General features: G+C 40.9%; 1 protein-coding gene and 1 long non-coding RNA gene across 2 annotated transcripts in view; one reads left to right on the top strand and one right to left on the bottom strand.

The window, feature by feature from the left end:
- angpt1 (angiopoietin 1) overlaps window positions 1-19100 on the top strand; it is a 67061-nt gene that overhangs the window by 39355 nt on the left and 8606 nt on the right. Inside the window, exons 5-8 of the mRNA XM_054764525.1 lie at window positions 1961-2076; window positions 6163-6264; window positions 10502-10668; window positions 18091-18221. Of these exons, the coding sequence (XP_054620500.1) occupies window positions 1961-2076; window positions 6163-6264; window positions 10502-10668; window positions 18091-18221 (516 nt within the window). The remainder of the gene's footprint in view (window positions 1-1960; window positions 2077-6162; window positions 6265-10501; window positions 10669-18090; window positions 18222-19100) is intronic.
- On the bottom strand, window positions 1596-2925 carry LOC129173520 (uncharacterized). The gene is made up of 4 exons (XR_008567239.1): window positions 2751-2925; window positions 2008-2058; window positions 1861-1925; window positions 1596-1763 (listed from the first exon to the last, which is right to left on the bottom strand). It is a non-coding gene; the product is annotated as an uncharacterized LOC129173520 (long non-coding RNA).

The raw sequence follows: 19100 nt of genomic DNA, 5'->3' as shown, positions 1-19100 counted from the left end.
GAAAGAAAATGTAAAAAAAAAAAGAAAATGAAGGAATTTCCATCACTATAACAAGGCTTGGAAAGTAAATATAAACCACTTGTTATAACAGGAACTTGAAATTTATAGCTTGTAGTATTTTGTCCATAGCCCGATGCTTGGTCTCAAAATAGTGCCGCCATAATTATCTACAGATGGAAATGGATGCAGCTGGTCTGTCGGACTCCGAAGACAGAATGGGGGGGGGGGGATCTAGACCGTGAACCCCTATTCTTTTGCTAATAAGCTAGTTGACCTCAGATTTTATCTTGAAGTTACAAGATACTCACTGCGAGACTTTGCTGTCCATCTCCAGCCTTCTGGTTCACCAACCAGGAAATGAGGGAAATCACAGGTAAACAAAAAGCAGTGTAATAAAAGTTTACTCATACCAAACTACTAAACTTTGATTTGGGAAGAAAAGCGAACCAGGAAAAAGAAGAAATGTTATTTAATCGTTAATCTAGCATCAAAAGAAAACAGCGGCGTTTTTATATGGAAAATCTGGCGGGGCACCAACCTCTTAGGTAGGCTACTCTACATACAAGGAAAACGTCAGCGCTTCATGACCGTCCGATGACGCGGGTACTGTCTGATGTACTGATGTAAAATTCCAAATTCTCGTCCAACGTCAACATCACAAAAAGCGCAAGGCAATACAAATCTGTCCTGTCTCAGTAGATGCAAGAGATGTGCAAATCATGAATGAAGTGTTCAAAACCTGCAGGTTTTTTACTGAATCGGGACTCACGGGTAGTCGTCTCTGTTTACTTGTTCACTGACTGACCCCTGCTACCACTAAATTGACAAAAGGAAACCAGGTAACATGTCACTAATTGTGCAATTGTTACTGGTACTGGATTTGTATAAATGTATTAGCCCCGTGGAAAAAGCAAGAGCTCTAGTTTTTGCCTCAACTCAACTCTCCCTACCCCTTCCTGACTGAGCTGCATCACAAAGGCTTGAGTTTCATGGACTTTGGGGTGCTCTCTGAGCAACTATAGCTTGGTTGCCCAAAGATAGATGTGTGATATGAACAAATCATTAAAAAAACACATGAACTTGTTTCCCTGAATGCCAATTTCTAAACAGGCTACAGCCTGTATTTCGAAGAGGTGTTAGCTTTTTGCATTTTGTTTTAGGTTTGTTTTTACAAAATATTCTGTACTTAATTTGATTCAAATGTTGCACTGTTAAACCTTAATTTATTATTATGCTGCAGTATTGTTTTGGCTATTTTCATTTAATTTTTATTTGTGAAGCGGCGTTTTTATGATGTACTGTACTTTTTTAAATTCCAAATTCTTGGCCAATGTCAGTATCACAAATCACAGGCAATAAAATTCTGTCCTGACTCAATAGAAACCATTGCAACCATATCAAAATTCAATGTAGTCGACACTACAATGTAGAGAAGCAGAACTGCTTGGATTGTTTGTTCGGACAGTTTTTCCTGGTCACGTAACCTTGCCCGGCCATGTGAAAAAAAGGTAGATGCTGTGTTTTTGAACTGCCATTTTTGAAGTAATTTCGCTGAACCAAAAATGTAACAGTGCAGAGAAAATACCTTGGGAAGAAGAAGACAGATGGGTTTTCTTCTGACGGACTGGCTGACCACAAGGTCTATGGAGGTTAAAGATCATGGTGGAACTGGGAGAATGCAAGGCTCTTGATAAACTTGGGACACCTGGTGACTTTTGAAGATCAGACAAATAGTACTGCAGAAAGATGGAAGCCTTGGTTTTCTGACATTGAAAAGAAAAGGTAGCAGGCCATGAGTTGGGACAGAAGTACTGTACCTTATTCTGAAAAATGTATTTGTAAAATTAATATCTCTCCCACCTTTTTATTAGCACTGCTGAGTGGTGCTATACACTGAAAATGTGTTTGTGTCGTCCAGTATTTTTCTGTGAAATAATGTGAGACTGTTTTACACCCACAGTTCCAAAGCCCCTGGATGAAGACAAGAAGTTCCGTGATTGTGCCGACCTTTACCAGGCAGGCTTTCATAAGAACGGAGTCTACAACATCCAGATCAACCTGCAGGAAAACAAAAGGGTGGGAAGACACAATGTATTCTAGCCAGAAGTTCAGTCATATGATATATCCTTTTTTATCACTTTGTCTGGGCACTTTCATAGTTGATTTAAAGGACTAGGCGTGTTTTCTTTGACTTGGATGAAAATGACTCTTTGCACATTGAGCCACTGTGGGACATCTGCCACCGATGAGTGTGAATGATCAGTGCAAGCTGTGAATACACTTGGCAGCTTTGAAAGTGGAAGAATTTTGCAAGGGGTGAGGTGTGAAATCAGACATGGAGCTGAACATGAGGGGGGATATGAGGGTATGCGAGGATGTGTTCTTAACCTTGCCACTGCCCGCCAACGCCTGATTTATGAAGGCGATAATTTGATAAATGAAGAGGTTTGAAAATGGTGTGAGTGGAGTCTATCGGTCAAGCTCCAGGACACCACTGCTGGAAGCTGCACAGAACGGTCGCTAGTGGTTGTATGCGTGTTTGCATGAATGGGAGGAATGTGAGACGATCTCCTGGAAATGATTGTGTCGGGGTACTTCCTTAATTATACCCAGCCTGTGTCCATGTGTGCTCAGCTGTGTGGGCTTGCTGAGGTGAGAGACCTTCCCTACTCCACCCTGGGGTCTACAAACTCAAAACAATCAGGAACACTACAGATAGATCCACAGTCCTGCATTATCAGCTTACGCACACTGAGGTCCAAGGTTAAGGGCCACATTACAGCCAGGTGTCTCCTGGTATGTGTCCATCCCGGACCTCCACTTTGATCTGAACCCTACGATGAGAAACACCTCTGGGGAGTTGGTAAAGGATAAGAAGACACTGATTAGTTTTGAGTGGGACAGCGATACCCTTTCCAAACATGATTCACCTTTTCAGCTCAGAAAAAGGAGTGTCCAAACCCAACTGAGCTTTTATTGTTTCTGAATACTGCTGAGAATCACATGAAATATTCAATACATTAAATGGTCAAAGGGTTGACACGGGGTCAAAATTCTACATACTGGTTCAAGTATATAGACACACACCAGCTAAAGTACATGGTTAATTCTCTGAGCACGTTTCACCGCGACCTGATGTTTTTAATTCTGGCTGGATATTTAACCACTTTTCTTGGCAAATTGTATTTTAAAATTGTATTTTAAAATTGTAGAGTTCATTTAACCTGGTCTGTTTTGTGGTATAGACTCTGCTTTTAAGCATAGTCCACTTTCTGGACTGGACTTTGGAACATTATCCCGGAAACATAAAGTTAACCTACTTTATCCATTTGAAAACCAGTTCTGATGCGTGTTAGCAGTCTTCATTCCATGATTTCATCCACTTTGTGCAGTGCACCAATACCACTGGTAACCAAACAGTCCGAGAGAACGATGATACCACCACCATGCTTGAGAATTGCTGCAATGTTCACAGCTTTGTAAACTTCATTTTGATTCCTCCAAATATGCTTCATCATTAAGGCCAAATTGCTCAACCTGTGGCTCAATTTTCCAGAAAACATCTGGTTTGTTCATGTAGGCAGCTGCAAATTTCATTCGAGCTTGACAATGTCGATTTAGGAGAAAGGGCTTCTTTCTTGGTCTCCAACCTCTCAGCTAATGGCGATTTAAAATTGGCTTCATTTTGACAGTGACACTGGTGCCCCAACAGTTTCCACTTCATGGTGGTCTGGATCCTTGGTGGTTATTGGATTGTTCCGGAATTTCCAGTTGTTTAGTAATGATTCTAAACGACTTGCTCAAGGTGTGCAAATCAATTCTCCCTCTTAGATTTTCAGTGCATTGCTTGGACTTTCCTATTTTTCCATGTCCTGTCTGGGTATTGGTTGATCCAGTGAGTGCCGTCAAACAACTCCTTCTATGCTGCCAAAGACGCTATCTGCTGCAGTAAATCATGATCACTAACAAGATGTTTGTAGGGCTTGATCCAGAAACCACCCTAGAATGTAAATAACGTTTTAGAAAAGGATTCCTTAATTAGCTGTGCCATTCTTGTTAGTCACTTCAAAAATCCGTTTGGGCATGCTTGATGCCAGTGTTTCCAAGAGGCTGGTGGGAATGTTGCTCTAGGTGGTGAAGATGGCTTCACAATGGGCATCCACTGTCTGGAAATGATGTAAACTTTTTCGTAAAGTTCCCTTGCCATCCATCCCCAAATGTTCTCAATTGAATTTAGAGCAGAGGAGCACGCAGGATGGTCCAAAAGAGTGAGGTTATTAGAAGAAGTCGGGCATTGTGAACTGCGTCGTCCTGTTGAAAAAAGCAAGTCATTACCAGTTGCCCCCTGCAACATCTCTACATAGCCAGCTGCCGTTTGACGCCCCTGAACAACCCGAAGCTCCATTGTTCCAGTGAAGGAAGAAGCACCTGAGATCATAATTGTGCCCCCTACACTGTGTCGTGTGGACAACATCTGAGGTGGGATCTCCTTGTCATGCCAGTAATGTTGGAAGTCATCAGGACCGTCAAGGTCACGTTTTTTTAGGCCTTTGAAGACCTTTTTGTTCTTAAAACCCTTCTCTTGCAGATCCCATCTGATGGTTATTGGACTGCACTCGGCACCAGTAACAACCTTCTTCTGACCAACGATCGTCCCGTGTCTTGACAGACAGCCAATTGGATCCTCCGGCTTAGGACCGGTGAAATGTTTTGGGGTCTACCACTTGATGTTTTGTTCCATAACCCTCAGGATCTTTTAAGGACTTTAAAATGACTGTCTTACTGCGTCCACGATTTGTTAACTATGCAGAGCAGCGCTGAAGTACACTGGTAGCGCAACAAACAATTTTTTCTAGGGCTGCTGCTTACCTTTTTTGGTTTGCAACTTGTTTACTTTGAAGTGTTGCGCCTTTGTTACTTACCTCGATTGTTCAAAACATTATGCTCAGGCTGAAATGTTTCATGCTTACCATTATGCCATTTTGAGTAGGGTATTGTTTACATTTCCAACCTGACACAACATTTCATTGCACCCATGTGGCAAATAGAGCTATTTACTTACCTTTGCTTGGACAAATTTGTGCCACTTTTGAAGACTTTTGTCGTTATTTGATGGTCTTTGCACTATTTATTTATTGCTTATTATTGATTGGACCGCAGGCCGCACGGTGGTCTAGTGGTTAGCACGTTGGCCAACACAGCAACAGCTTGGAGATTGGGAAGACCTGGGTTTGATTCTCCCTTGGGCATTTCTGTGTGGAGTTTGCATGTTCTCCCCGTGTGCGCGTGGGTTTTCTCCGGGTACTCCGGCTTCCTCCCACATTCCAAAAACATGCAGGTGAGGTTAATTGGCGACTCTAAATTGTCCATAGGTATGAATGTGAGTGTGAATGGTTGTTTGTCTATATGTGCCCTGCGATTGGCTGGCGACCAGTCCAGGGTGTACCCCGCCTGTCGCCCGAAGTTAGCTGGGATAGGCTCCAGCATGCCCCCGTGACCCTAATGAGGAAGAAACGGTATAGAAAATGGATGGATGGATGATTGGACCGAAGGCTAAGACTGTTTTTTATTGCTATATTTTATATTGATCAAACAAAAAGATGTTGATTCAGGAAGTCTTTTTTTTGGTTCGTGTCTAAAAATAAATACATTTGACATGTGATTCTGTTGTTTGTCTTTTGAGTTTTGCCAGTGCCTGGGGGATATGATGTGCTCTTTTACACATTTGAATACTGTAAGAACGTCACTTTTATAGAATCGGCTTCTTTACTTTATAATGTAAGACTTGACTGTAAGATTTGTCGACATCAAATGTTAACCATGGAATGGTATCGTTTGTACACGATATCAAATTGTTCTGTTTTTAAAATATATAGTTTTTTTAATCGTATCATAACTTGTGTATCTAGATGCACATGTATCTAGAGCCTGTATGAATAATTGTGAACCATTCAAATATATCATTAAGTCTCCAAAATGAATAAGCCATCCACTGTAAGTGTGATTATCTTAATATTTTACACTGAAGTCCAGCTCAATGTGCTCTACCAAACAGCTTCTATTTTCTAGCTATATAGTATTACATCTAATAAATCCTGAGAATGACAGCCCACCGGGTGCTATCATTGTTGCACTGTTGAACTTGATTTTTTTTTTTTTTAGGTTTATTGCAACATGGAAACAGCTGGTGGTGGATGGACGGTCATACAGCGTAGAGAGGATGGCAGTGTGGACTTCCAGAGAACGTGGAAGGAATACAAAACGGTGAGATGAGACACATCCGTGTATAACCATTCATATATAATTCACAAGAGATGATACAGGTGGTCCTTTCCACACAAAACAAAGAAAACTGTTCAACGAGCATGACATCCTGTTGCAACAATACTGTAGAAATCAGGTTTTGACAAATATCATGAGCTTTTTGGCCATAAATGATTGGGAAAAAAAAAACAGGGTCTTTCACCAGATGTTATTCCTCTACAGCTTTAGCCTCCTTTTTTGTATGAGAAACATCGTCCAGGGTATCTTAGTTGTTATTCTTCCATCCCAAACAGGAAATTATTGTGTGTAAATATGACAACAACACTTTTATTTTGTCTCCGTAGGCCCGTGCTCGGTGCATGCAAAGTACGTCGTCAGTATGTCATCACAAAAGTATCGATGCATATTTAGAAAGGCAGCGTTAGCATTTCCAGTCAATGCTTTGAATTATGTTTATTATTGCTGGCAGTCCAACCAGTGACTTTGCTGTATAAATCACCACTGTATACCTTCCCATAGCTGTATCTATACAATAGTCCGTTTATTATCAGATGGACTATCTGTTTAGACTTTCGTCTGTAATCTCCTTTCTGCCTCGAGTTTAATTTCCCCTTCAGTCCTTTGCACTGATGGATAATTTACTTGTCAGTTTAAAAAAATCAAGGGGACATTCATGATTTTGAGACATTGTAAGTGAGAGCATTTCCAAGCTATATCACATAACTCAGACTGCTGCTAATAAAAAGATATATATTTTGTCAGGTAATGTTATTAGCATCTGGGATTTTATACCGTTAGAAGGGGAGAAGTGCGAACCATTAAATGGGGACAGACAGCACAGTAAGATGAATTTGGGCTTGTTTTGTATGCGCTTCCCTTAGATAAGCAAAATGATGTTTTGATAGTCTGTCAATGTTTTCGGTGCGAGGTGAGTTTGTACAAAGGGTGGAAACAATTTAAGCAATGTTAGCTCAGATGCGAGCACGAACGTAGCGCTCCGATTTTAATGATGACAAGAAATAATAGCATGTGGCGAAATAAACATTGATCATTTTAGTGCGCAGCGAAGTTTCAGCAAGCACAGCAATATTAGCACAGCCAACACACTTTATCGACTGCTGCAGTTGCCATTGTTTGATTTCCATGGTGATGGCTACAACATCCAACACAACCCATTCTGGGTTGACCTCTGATTTCTTGGGATTTGGAAACACTTTTTGTCATCCAGGAATCTTTTTTTAACGATGCAGGCAGATTTTTAGTGGTCAAGGAGGCCGAAAACCGATATTCATGTACGCTTCATTTTTATTTATTTATTTTTTGTGTTATGGAATGATTTATGGAATTTTTTTTTGCCACTGTCCACGTATATTTTCAGGTTAGAGTCCAATATTGCACACATCTTGCGTTATTAATACACCGCGTAAGTCCAACTGTGGTCGTAACATAATTTTATCACAAAATGTCTCTTTCAGCATAATGTTAGCATGGAAACTGAAACCAGAAGTTATTAAGTTTTCCAACTCTGTTGCCCGTCTATGACGTCATCAGCGGTTGACTCTGTAGTTCTTTGCTAACTAACACAGTTACGCTACAAGTGTCCGCATTTCTTATTGATCACGGCTGCTAAATAACCCACAATGGAGCCAAAGAAAGCTGCTAATGCCAGCATTTTGCTAAAGAAGGTGAGAAACACTACTGAATTCAAATCATCCCCCACTGGGGGGACAGAAATGTTTTTGCAGCCCCCCAATTTGAAATACTATTAAGAAACTAATCATATCTATTTATTTATCTGTACGGACTAAACTCGAAACTGAAACCAGCGAAATGCAACAAAATGGAGAGCAGTGACGCATACAGCCGTATTCAAGCGTCAAATTGCATGCTGAGTACAACAAATTCATACTTGGCAGTTCTGCAGTAATATCGAAAGTCCTCCCTGTCTCTCACGCCCCCCTCCGACAATTCACCACGTCCCCCCAGAGGCACCCCGTCACACTATTTGAGAAGCACTGTAGTAACCTAATGTCATGTCTCAATAATGGAACATTACTGATGCCTACTAGCCAGAATACTACATATACTTTTGCCTTTCCATATTTTACTGGACTGCAGGACTAAAAACTTGAGGTGAGGCCAACAGACTAAGCTCATATGAGACCAACATGGAAAGCTTCCAGCTCTCAACAGGTGCACAAAGCGTGCATTACGTTACATGAGGGGTACCGGTGAACCTTAGATGGTATTCACAGCACATTGCGCAACACAAGAGCAAGGTTTTATCACGCTCTCCTTCAACAGCTTGTAGGTGACTGATGGTGTTTTATAGTGTTATTAGTTTTCACATTCTTTCTCTTCATAGGCTTGCGCACGGCATAAAGGCACTCTGAGGATCTGTAAATATTTCAGTCAAGTTGGTGCGGCCAGTGGATATGATGTTTGGACTTTTTCTGAGTGGTTACGTTGTTAGAGCAAGAAGAGATGTGATCTGAAGACTATTATTAGCAAACGGACAGAGTGCAAATGTCTGTGTCCACCACTCTTCTTGTTTATCATAGCATTTATTTTGACACAGTGGAAAAAAATATATATATATTTTGCTAACTTTCCATTATTTGTTGTTCAGTTGGAGCTTTTTGTGCCCTAATTGTGTGTATTGCATAAATATGCAAACCCAGCTTGGACTTAAATTGTTCTCTCCAGGCACTTATTGACATAAACCCTGCTTCACAATAGGAAACCGAGTTGATATTCACTCAGGAATGACTATAAAGACGACAGCAATGAAAGGGCCCCACTCACTTGCGCTTCCACCCACTCTGCAGGACATGCCTAAGACCCCAAGAATGCTCCATATTTACTTTCCCTCCTTCCCATTCCTCATCACCACACACGCTAAGCACAAACACAGACCATCATCATCACCACCACGCTCCCGAGCTGCAATGTCGCTTCGGTTCCACTGTTGCTGCTGTGAGGAGCACTTTGCCTTGCCGCTCTACTCACAGAAAACACACTGCAGTTGTTTTGTTAAGGAGGTTTTAAACATGCAGTGTCAACATTATTGGGGGAAAGAAATCGTTAAGCCGTAATGACTTTAACGTGTGTGGGTTAAGTGGACGAGAGGCGGGCTGGTGCCGTTTTTCTGCACTTTTCTATTTATGTATGCCTGTCAAACACAAGGATGTCCAAAATTATATGAACAGACCAGTAAATGTAACTAAAAATGCTAGGTCGTAGATGAGCACAATATACATACATACATGCAAAATATTTAAATCTCATTGGGTCCCCCCTGGCAGCTGTGGTCACCACATTCATCGGACCTAAGTGACCCATTACAAGCTAGTTTTAAACTATTTGACTTGGATTTAGTTAAATGCATGTATTGGAAACAAATTATTGATTCAATTATTTTTAGTGCATAATAACAAATTAACAGAATTAACTGTCCGCAGCTGGGATCAAACACGACCCTCTGCCTTAAAAAGGAGCAGCTGTACCATTACACCAACAGGGACTGACAGGTGATGTGGCAAGGAGCACGATGTCAGATTACTTGTCGCACTTTTCTCCTCTCCTGCCTCGGGCTGATTTGTATCTCGATGCCTCATTGGCAGCGATACGCATTTTTATGTTTTTTCTGTATTTTACTTATTTTGATGTACAGCCGTTTTCAACTGTGGTTGTGGTCTGTAAATAATGTTGGTCTGGTGGCATGGTATGTTTTGCGCATTTGCTGAGAATGCGCCCCCTTGCGCAAAATGGGGCCGCCATGGATCATGGGGCCCTATGCACAGCGCATGTCCTGCATGCACATGCGCATCACCAATCGTCTTACTCTGGTCCACCTCTTCCAAACGGAGAGTAAGAGGAAGTGTACCAAAGAGAGTGTGTTTAAGAGCACTCACACTAGCTAAACAAATAGGACATTAGGTGTCAAGTAAGCCCAAGCACAGCATGGATTACAGAGTGTGAATGTGTCCAAATTGAAGAGCTACAGTAAACATTTGTCTATTCAAACCAAACTCTTCAATTCTGAAATATTGTTCTTTTATTGCAAGAACATCAATGGGGAGATTATTTACCCAAAAAAAAGCATGTTATTGCCACAAAGTACTAAGCAACAAACCACATCAACTGCTAAAATGTCCTGGTATGTGGGAAAATGGCACACTCCTCTTGTGATCGCACTTGTTTGATTACCAGTGTTGCTTTTCGTCTATGTTTGCAGGGTTTTGGGAGCACGTCTGCGGAGCACTGGTTGGGGAACGAGTATGTCTACCAGTTGACCAGCCAAAGGCAGTATGTCCTTCGCGTTGAACTGACAGACTGGGACGGACACCAGGCCTTCTCGCTATATGATCGGTTTCAAATTGGCAGTGAGAAACAGAACTACAGGTACCGCTCACATTCTTACAAACAGAGAATGGATTTATGTGCTTTGGTACAGCATTTTACAGATGGTAAGACATAATCTGCAAGACTTTTGGACCTAATAGAACTTAGGAATGTAGTCCTGAACTTGAGTTGGACTGTGTAGCAAAAGTGTCATACATCGCTCTGTCATACATTTATGCATTTACTATTTCATCATAACCCATGTGATGTAAAATCTTGGCAATGGAAATTATACTTTTTGGATGAAGAACAGGAGTTGGATTGCGTTAAGCTTTATAAAATGCCTGACTGACCTCGCAGTCGCTCGGTTAAATAGTGCATTCCTAAACTGACATGCTTGTAGTATTTAATAACGCGGACATTTTAGTGTAGTCGTTTACATAGCGGACCTTCCAGCAGCTGATGTGGAATCAAGTCCTACTCACTGTCCCATTCACAATGTGCCTGCGACTGACTGGCATCCCATCCAGGGTGCAGTTTGAGCGGCTGAAACTGCATTTCACGTAAAAACGCATATCAAAATTGTTTTTGCTGCGTGTTGAGATGATAGTTTCACGTCTCAAAGTGGATGTTTTGGAAAATGCAGACCCAGGAGGTCCTCGGGTTACGTACGAGCTCTGTTCCTTGATGGTGAAGTCAGTTGAGTTTTGGTATAAGTCCCAATTTTATACCTAAATTAACTTCTTAGGCACTCACAATGTACACAGAACATATGAAAGACAGAAAGTACAATAACAAAAGGAAGAAGGAAGTAGACAAGGTTGGAGAGTAAATAAAACAATAATAAGACCCACTGCATTTAGTTCTTACTGTCCCTTTCCTAGGAGCAGATGCTTTAACATGCTGAAGGATTAGATCTTTATCCTTAATGTTGGTCGTGATAGGCCAACGTTTCACACCAAAAGTGCTGCCAATTTTGGTGAGCGTGTCTCTTCTTCCAGAGCTGTATGTTCATTTCCAATTCTGTGGCGATGGCTTTTCTTTTCACCAGACGCTTACCTTACGCTTGAGAGACATAATGACATGCAAAAACTTAATTAAGAAGCAATGTTATTCACTCCGTGTAGCACACACTGTATTCATCTGAGTCCAGTGTTTACCCACCGTTACGTTACGTTTTTGACTAATTAATGGGTGCACGTATGTAACCCGACACACAGAACTCTGAATGCCATAACCCGAGGACCACCTGTAGCTGGCATAGACCTCACCCCCTGCAACCCACAACAGGCTAAGCAATATAGAAAATAGATGGATTTGACGATGCCATAGCAAGTAACCATTGTCACCTAGCCATGTTTTTAACAACCTCTAACCGTTGCTGTTTTTCACTTATGTCATCAATGTATGATAAAAGCTGAGAAATGTTGTTGTTGTGCAGATGCGCAAAACATGAAGTGTAGATTATACGATGAAAACTTGTGACTGGAAACATTCCAATCAATGCAATCGTGTTGATCCTCTTATGTAATTCTGTGGAGAGGTCTATTTTTATTACACATTCCACCCAACTAAAATATATTGTCTCTTTTAATGTTCCTTTGACAGACATGTTCTGTTTTGTGGGGGGTAAAGCATTTCTGTTTATTCTTAAGGGTTAGTGATAACAGACCGCAAACTGGAGCAGATTCTTGGGCTTTTCAAAATGTAGAAGGTTCCAAGAAAGTTTTCGCAGCATTTCTGCTTGTTTCTGACAACACATTGCTTTTGTTGTGAAGAGTCCAATATGAAACAGAAACTGACCGAAGCCTTAAAATCACCCGTCCATTTATCGCGGTGTGTCTTCTTTTTTGTGTGGGCCATTTGCTTGTTTTTTTTTGTACCTGTTACGGGAAGATAAAACTTTTTAAAAAAATGTTATTATTCAAAGATACGTCATGTTGGTGACATGGACATGGTGAAACTAATGCTGAGATTGTGAATGTTTCGGCTTCATATACATTCGTTTTTAAACTATCCCTCTATAGACTGTATAAAAGCATGATTTGCGTCACTTTTATAAAAAAAAGTAGCTAAAGTTACATGTTTAGAGTTGCCTGTGTATGTGTTATCTACCTGTTGTGTGTTAAGTTGCTGTGTGATGGTTACGGAGGTATTTCTTTTCACTGTCAGTCAGACTGTTAGGTTGAGTAATGACTTCCTGTTTGTTGACATACTCGGCTGAAGCTTGATTCCGTACTGAATACTTGATGCGGCGCAGTATTAATTTTCGATTTCCAAGAAGGAGAATATACAGTACAAGTCTGCTCGGTGGCTGAGTGGTTAGCATGTTCGAATTTTCTCCAGGTACTCCTGTTTCCTCCCAAAACATGCATGTTAGGTTAATTCCATAGTTATGAATGTGAGCGTGAATGATTGCTTGTCTGTACAGTATGTGCCCTGTGATTGGCTGGCGGCCAGTCCGGTCTCGCCCAAAGTTAGCTGGGATAGGCTCCAGCATACCCCCACGACCCTAATGTGGATAAGCGGCAAAGAAAATGGATGGATGGAGAATATACACGCACATAAAGACAAATTGTAAAAGAACCATTACATTTTTTGTCAGTGCTTTCCACCGTAATAAGCTGATGGGCTTAAGATTTTATCTGCTTCCCAAATCCAAGTACAAAGTGTGTTGTTTTTAAGACACCAACTCCAAAATATTCACTGTAGGAGCCTAAATGCACTTCAGTTAGAGTGACTGTTCTCTTCCATGTTTAAATTATATGTTGATTGTAGTGTGGCGTCTTATGAAGCAGACATGGCGCCCCGTAAATGCCAAGATGTTTCGATACGAACGCTGCACAGGGCATTGCCTTTCACTTGTCTTCCTAAGGTTACTGCGTATATGACAGTGCTAACCGCATGTTAGCAGATCGGGGGCTCCGTGCCAATCCCATCCCACTCTGGTGTAATGCAACACATTTCTCTTGTGTGCTCGGAGAAACAACTCCGAGCTTAGACCTACTGTACATCCCAACAGTGAACTATCAAGTGCATGAACTATCAGTTAACGATTATTTATGCTATGCTTAATATGCGAGGCAATAAATAGGATGGCAGTAGTTTTAAATTTATTGATATTTCCAACTAGATTTTATAGCCGTAGATGTTAAATGTCAAGTGATACAAAGATTATTGGAAAGTTTCCAAACAAAAGCCTTTGTTGCACCAATATTTTGGTTTCTCTAGTTAGTGTTAGCTTTCCAATGTGTTGGATGATAATGGTTTTTTAATACAGCACGATGTCAATCACAGTGACCTAGTTTTACTTGGAAATGGTGTCAAACAAACACGTCGCCGTTATGCGATGCCTCCCTCCTCACCGAGGTAGTTTCTTTTTGCTTGAAGCAGAAATATTTGGGCGGACAACTTTCACGAGAAGGGATCTGCGGGTGAATTACTGGCATTTTCACTGTGTAAATATGTATATTGATCACAAACAAACTTCTCCAGTGGGGTGACTCGGACCCTGGAGCTCACCAAACAAGTGCGCATTAACAAACAGAATGAAATCGGAATTTGGTGTGTGAACGCTGCACATGCAGCACAGGCAGGTGTCACAGCTACCTTGTATTTTCCTTTTGGTTCTGAACAGAGCAGTAAATAATAATTGTAGTAACAGAGCCTTACACTGAATTAGTCTTTTTTTCTTTTCTCATAAATTGTTGGTCATGACTCGGCCCACCAGATTATTCCAATTACTATTTGAGTGTATAACAGACCGTGGCAGGAAACGCAGCGGACGTCTGTTCACATCGTAGTTGTTGGTCTGGTAAATATGCAGGACACCCAGTAAACACAGACACAGACTATTTAAAGCAGCCTGTCAAAGTGTCACGCTGAAAATCCCACTTGATGGTGCGTCTTGGCAATTTGTGAGTGCAGCAGAGATCACGGCTTTGTAAAATGGAGAGTTAAAAGTGTTGCAACGTCTGCTTTTTATCACAGTAGTCGCAGACTTTATCCTTGGAACAGCATGTTTTATTACTTGGAATTAGGACTTACTGACCATTCTACCCGTAAGTGAGGTAATATTTTGTCTACCAGAGTAATTTGAAAAGCATCTGTTAGTAGACTAATAGACATGCGTAATGCCATGACATTTTTCAATTTGACCTGATCGCCATTAATTGTTTCCAGACACGACTTTGATAAGTACATTTGTGTGAAATAGGATTCCTTATATATAAAGCAAATATGTTTTTTTATTTAGAGCATAGGACACCTGTTTACAACCTTCTAAATACAGCTTTTAACATTATTAGAGCCCTCTAGAAATGAAATAATACCCCTATAGTCACCTTTATACTCATATTACCCAACATAGTAGACATAATAAAATCAAATCAAATAAGTCATTTAAGACATAAATAGGACATAATATAGACTCACACATGTTAGCATTGAGAGAGTTATTTGTCCCTTTTTCACTTCCTGTTTCTGTACAGTAATTCCTGTGGTGGCTATTGTCTCATCTATGCAACACCTAGTGAGCAGTGTGGAATACTACATATCATCACAACACGTCTTTCAATGTGTCTCCTAAATGCCGTATATTTGTAATTTACTTCATTTAGCCATTTTAATGCTTAATCTTAATGCTTGAAAATATTTACTTATTTGAAAAATACATGAAATTTGCTTAAATATGCATTTTTTTTTTTTACTAATAATAGGTTATAGTAAAAAACAAAGCAGCATTCATTAATAAATATATTTTGAAAACTCCTGATAGAGTGAAGCCGTGGAATTCAAAGCTGCAAGTGGCGAGAGACGGACTGCATTTGTTTGTTTGGAGGCTTGAATGCTATTATTCTGGCTCATGCAACTTTCTTTGCAGCCGTCCTAAATTTAAAGAGCACAGATTCCTCTATCACTCAAAAATACCCAGTGCACTTGAACACTTCATCAGCGCAGAGCGCACACACCGGACAATGCTTACTCGGAGGAATAAAGGAGGCAGAAACTGAGTTGTTCATCGTTCTGTGTGCGGTCTATGAATAAATAAACCACACACACACACGCATAATAAATATGATTAAAGGATGCTCTGGGTGGAACTCAACTCTAAAAGAACCACTAACCATTCTTCACAGAGACTGAGTCACCAACGCGTGGATGCTTTGTTTGGCCGCTCGACTAGTTTGTGGAACATATAATAGCCGCAATCATTTTTGTTGAAAACCAAATCCTACAAAAACCAGGGCGTACGAAAACCGAGGTTCCACTGTAAAAGGCTCTCATCCTTCCACTGGAGCATTACATGCAATGCTTTGTTGTCCTTTTTCTGTACTCTTCTGTACACAGCTGTCTAAATAAAGGAGTCTTTCAAGCTAAATAATTCTCTTTCCTAAAGGGAGTCTCAGTGAGTCATTGAAGCTATATTACTCCTACATGCACAGTGGGCAACATCTGAAAACATACAAGCAAAAAAAAAAAAAAAAATAGACTTAAAAGTTCGCTACACACTAATTTAAGACTTAAAACTCAACTTTCTTCGTAAAAGCAAAGTTTAAAACCTATCTTGTATTGGTTCTTAATAAATTCTGTAGGTATACTTAATGCTGTGGCCTGTGTGTACAATCATAGATTGTAATATAAACTACACTATTATAGTACATTGGAACCTCTTTTCAGAAGACATTGACCACTGTGCATGTAGGAGTAATAAAGCTTCAGTGACTCGGTGAGGCAGAGAAGACTCCCTTTAGGAAAGAGAGTCATTTAGCTTGAAAGACTTTGTTATTTAGACAGCTGTGTACAGAACAGTACCGAAAAAGGGGAACCACGCATGCTCCACTGGAAAGATGAGAGCCTTTTACCGTGGAACCTTGGTTGTCGTAGGATTTGGTTTTCGCCGAACATTATTGCAACGAATATACAGTAGTACCGTAACAGTAGTATTGTAAACCTCCTTTTATGTAAATTCCACTGAACGTAAAGAATTTACGTAAAGTTTTTGCATCGTATTACGTAAGAAATTCCGTATAACGTAAAGCGTCAAGTCGGTGCAAGTTCAGAAATTCGATTTGAATAGCTCGCGCGACAGAGAGAGGGAAGCGTTTTCCATGACTAACAGAATACACTTGGTGACGCCTTCTGACGCTTCACGCTCTCATTGGCTGATTATCGGGGCACCGCCTACGCTCTCATCTCATTGGCTGACTTATACAGCGCGTACGTGAGTTTGTGTGAGAGACAGGCTTCTCCCTTCAACCTCCCTTCCTCATCGTAGTCGCCCTTAAACTAGTTTGCACGCATTGAAATCTCTTCTTGAATATTTTAAAGGACCAAAATGGGTGAGTTTGGGAAGATCTTGGAACGGATTAGGCTATTTACATGTATTTTACGCGTCGTATAACGTAAAAACCCTATAACGTAAACGTTCTCGGAAAGGATTATTTACGTCGTAGGGGCGTCTACTGTATCTCGGTTTTCGTACGACCAAACTGTGTGCCTAACAAACTAGCATCCACACATTGGTGACTCAGTCTCTGTGAAGAATGGATAGTTGTTATTTTAGAGTTGGGACACTACAGACAGATTCTCGCCAAGGAATCCTTTAAACATCTTTGTTATGCTTGTGTGTGGCTTATTTGTGAACGACTCTGTATCTGTCCCCTTCCTCCTTTCAAGAGCTGCGCCCTGAGCTGTTGAGGTGTTCAGGCACACTGTGTATTTCTGAGTGTTAGAGAAACATTTAAAAAGTTGCAAGTGCCAGAACTTTGATCAAGAAGGTGACAAACACTATTGAATTCAAGAAAGAACTTGTAGCAAAGCACGAATATACTGCCCGCTCCTCCCTCCACTCACCTCTGTGTTTGCTAGTCTTCAATAAAGGTAAAAGTCAAGTTAAATGCCTATTTATCCATGTAATTTGCCATTTCTATGAATTCCATTTTGTTTTCTGTGTTTTGTGTTCATATTTTTAGGGTGTTGCTTACTTTATTTCTTATGTGAAAACCATATGTTTCAGTTTCCTCTGACTTTTTAGAATAGATTAATGATGAAAACTGAGGTTCCACTGTATTTTCCCGAGCCTCGTCATGTCCTTCAAATACCCTGCTTGTTTTTAAAGGTTCTGTTTTCAGTGTCATTCGCCTGGTAAAAGTATCACGCAAAAACAACCGTGCTGATTCCAGTAGCAACCATTAGAGCGGATCTGTTTAACACACCATAAAACTTTTTTTCTGTTCAATTTAACATCTGCTCCAACTGCCCTTCTAGTTGTCATTTTATATCCCGCCAGTCTTTCTAATGTTGTTACAGGTGTTCTACATAAGCTCATTCACCAAAAAAAAAACCCTCTCTCCGGAGACATCTCCTGCAGCATGTTATGTCTTTATTGCCTTCCGTCACTCACACTGCCACGGACCTCTTCCCCCTGCCTCACCCTGATGTGTTTTCATGTCCGTCCTCCCTCTTCCTGATGTCTTTCAGGCTGTTCCTGAAAAGCCACAGCGGGACGGCAGGCAGACAGAGCAGTCTAGTGATCCACGGGGCAGACTTCAGCACCAAGGACATGGACAATGACAACTGCATGTGCAAGTGCGCCCTCATGCTCACTGGCGGTGAGTGCAGCTCACGTTTCATGGCAAAGCGGACGCACGCTGCCTCATCCTAGGGATAATTCTACTGGTTGTAGTTATATTAAGTTCATAGCTTTGTGCATCTGATGTGAAAATATTAACACAGATGCCCAACAAAGCTCAAAAAGTCTTATCATATATAGTTTTGCTTACCGTTTTATTACTTTTTCACTTCTGAACTTGCACACCGTCTCACAACACAACGCTTCCTCATTCTCCGCCAATCACACGCAAGGTAGGGGTGTCCTGATACAACTTTTGGCAGCTTTGAGTGTCGTTTGATATCGATATCAATCCGATATCCTCACAAATCATGCATACTTTTATGACTGATTTTGCAGTGTGAAATGTTAAGAAAGGCTTGCTCTCACCAAGTGATGTTAGTGACAGATGGTGTCCAGGGTCCAGGGTGTACCCCGCCTGTCGCTCGAAGTCAGCTGGGATAGGCTCCAGCATGCCCCCGCAACTCTAAAGAGGAGACGCGGCATAGAAAATGGATGGATGGATTATTATTGTATTACATTTTTTAATGCTTTAACAACATTGGTGGCATGTTGGTGGTATATTTTGTTGTTAGACAGTGACAATGTGGACAGGATGTGAGGACAGATAAAGAGTGGACATAACTTGTTGACATAAATCTACTTTCCCACAATTTGAATCGCTTCCTGGAAAAAAAAAAGGTTACATTGCAGCTTACACATCTATCCACACGTATTAAGCCATAGCCTGCATCCCCTCCCAGTTGCACTGTGGTTGGAAAAAGGAGCACAATATCAAAATGCACCAGATGTCAATGTGATTTAAAGTGACGTCGCTCCTCCTGCCTCCAAAGGTGGAGCCCAGTGACCCACGCTGATC

This window comes from Dunckerocampus dactyliophorus, chromosome 20, assembly GCF_027744805.1.
Source record: "Dunckerocampus dactyliophorus isolate RoL2022-P2 chromosome 20, RoL_Ddac_1.1, whole genome shotgun sequence".
NCBI lineage: Eukaryota > Metazoa > Chordata > Actinopteri > Syngnathiformes > Syngnathidae > Dunckerocampus > Dunckerocampus dactyliophorus.
The sequence above is the reverse complement of the archived record's forward strand: the minus strand, read 5'-3'. Positions and strand labels throughout refer to the sequence as shown.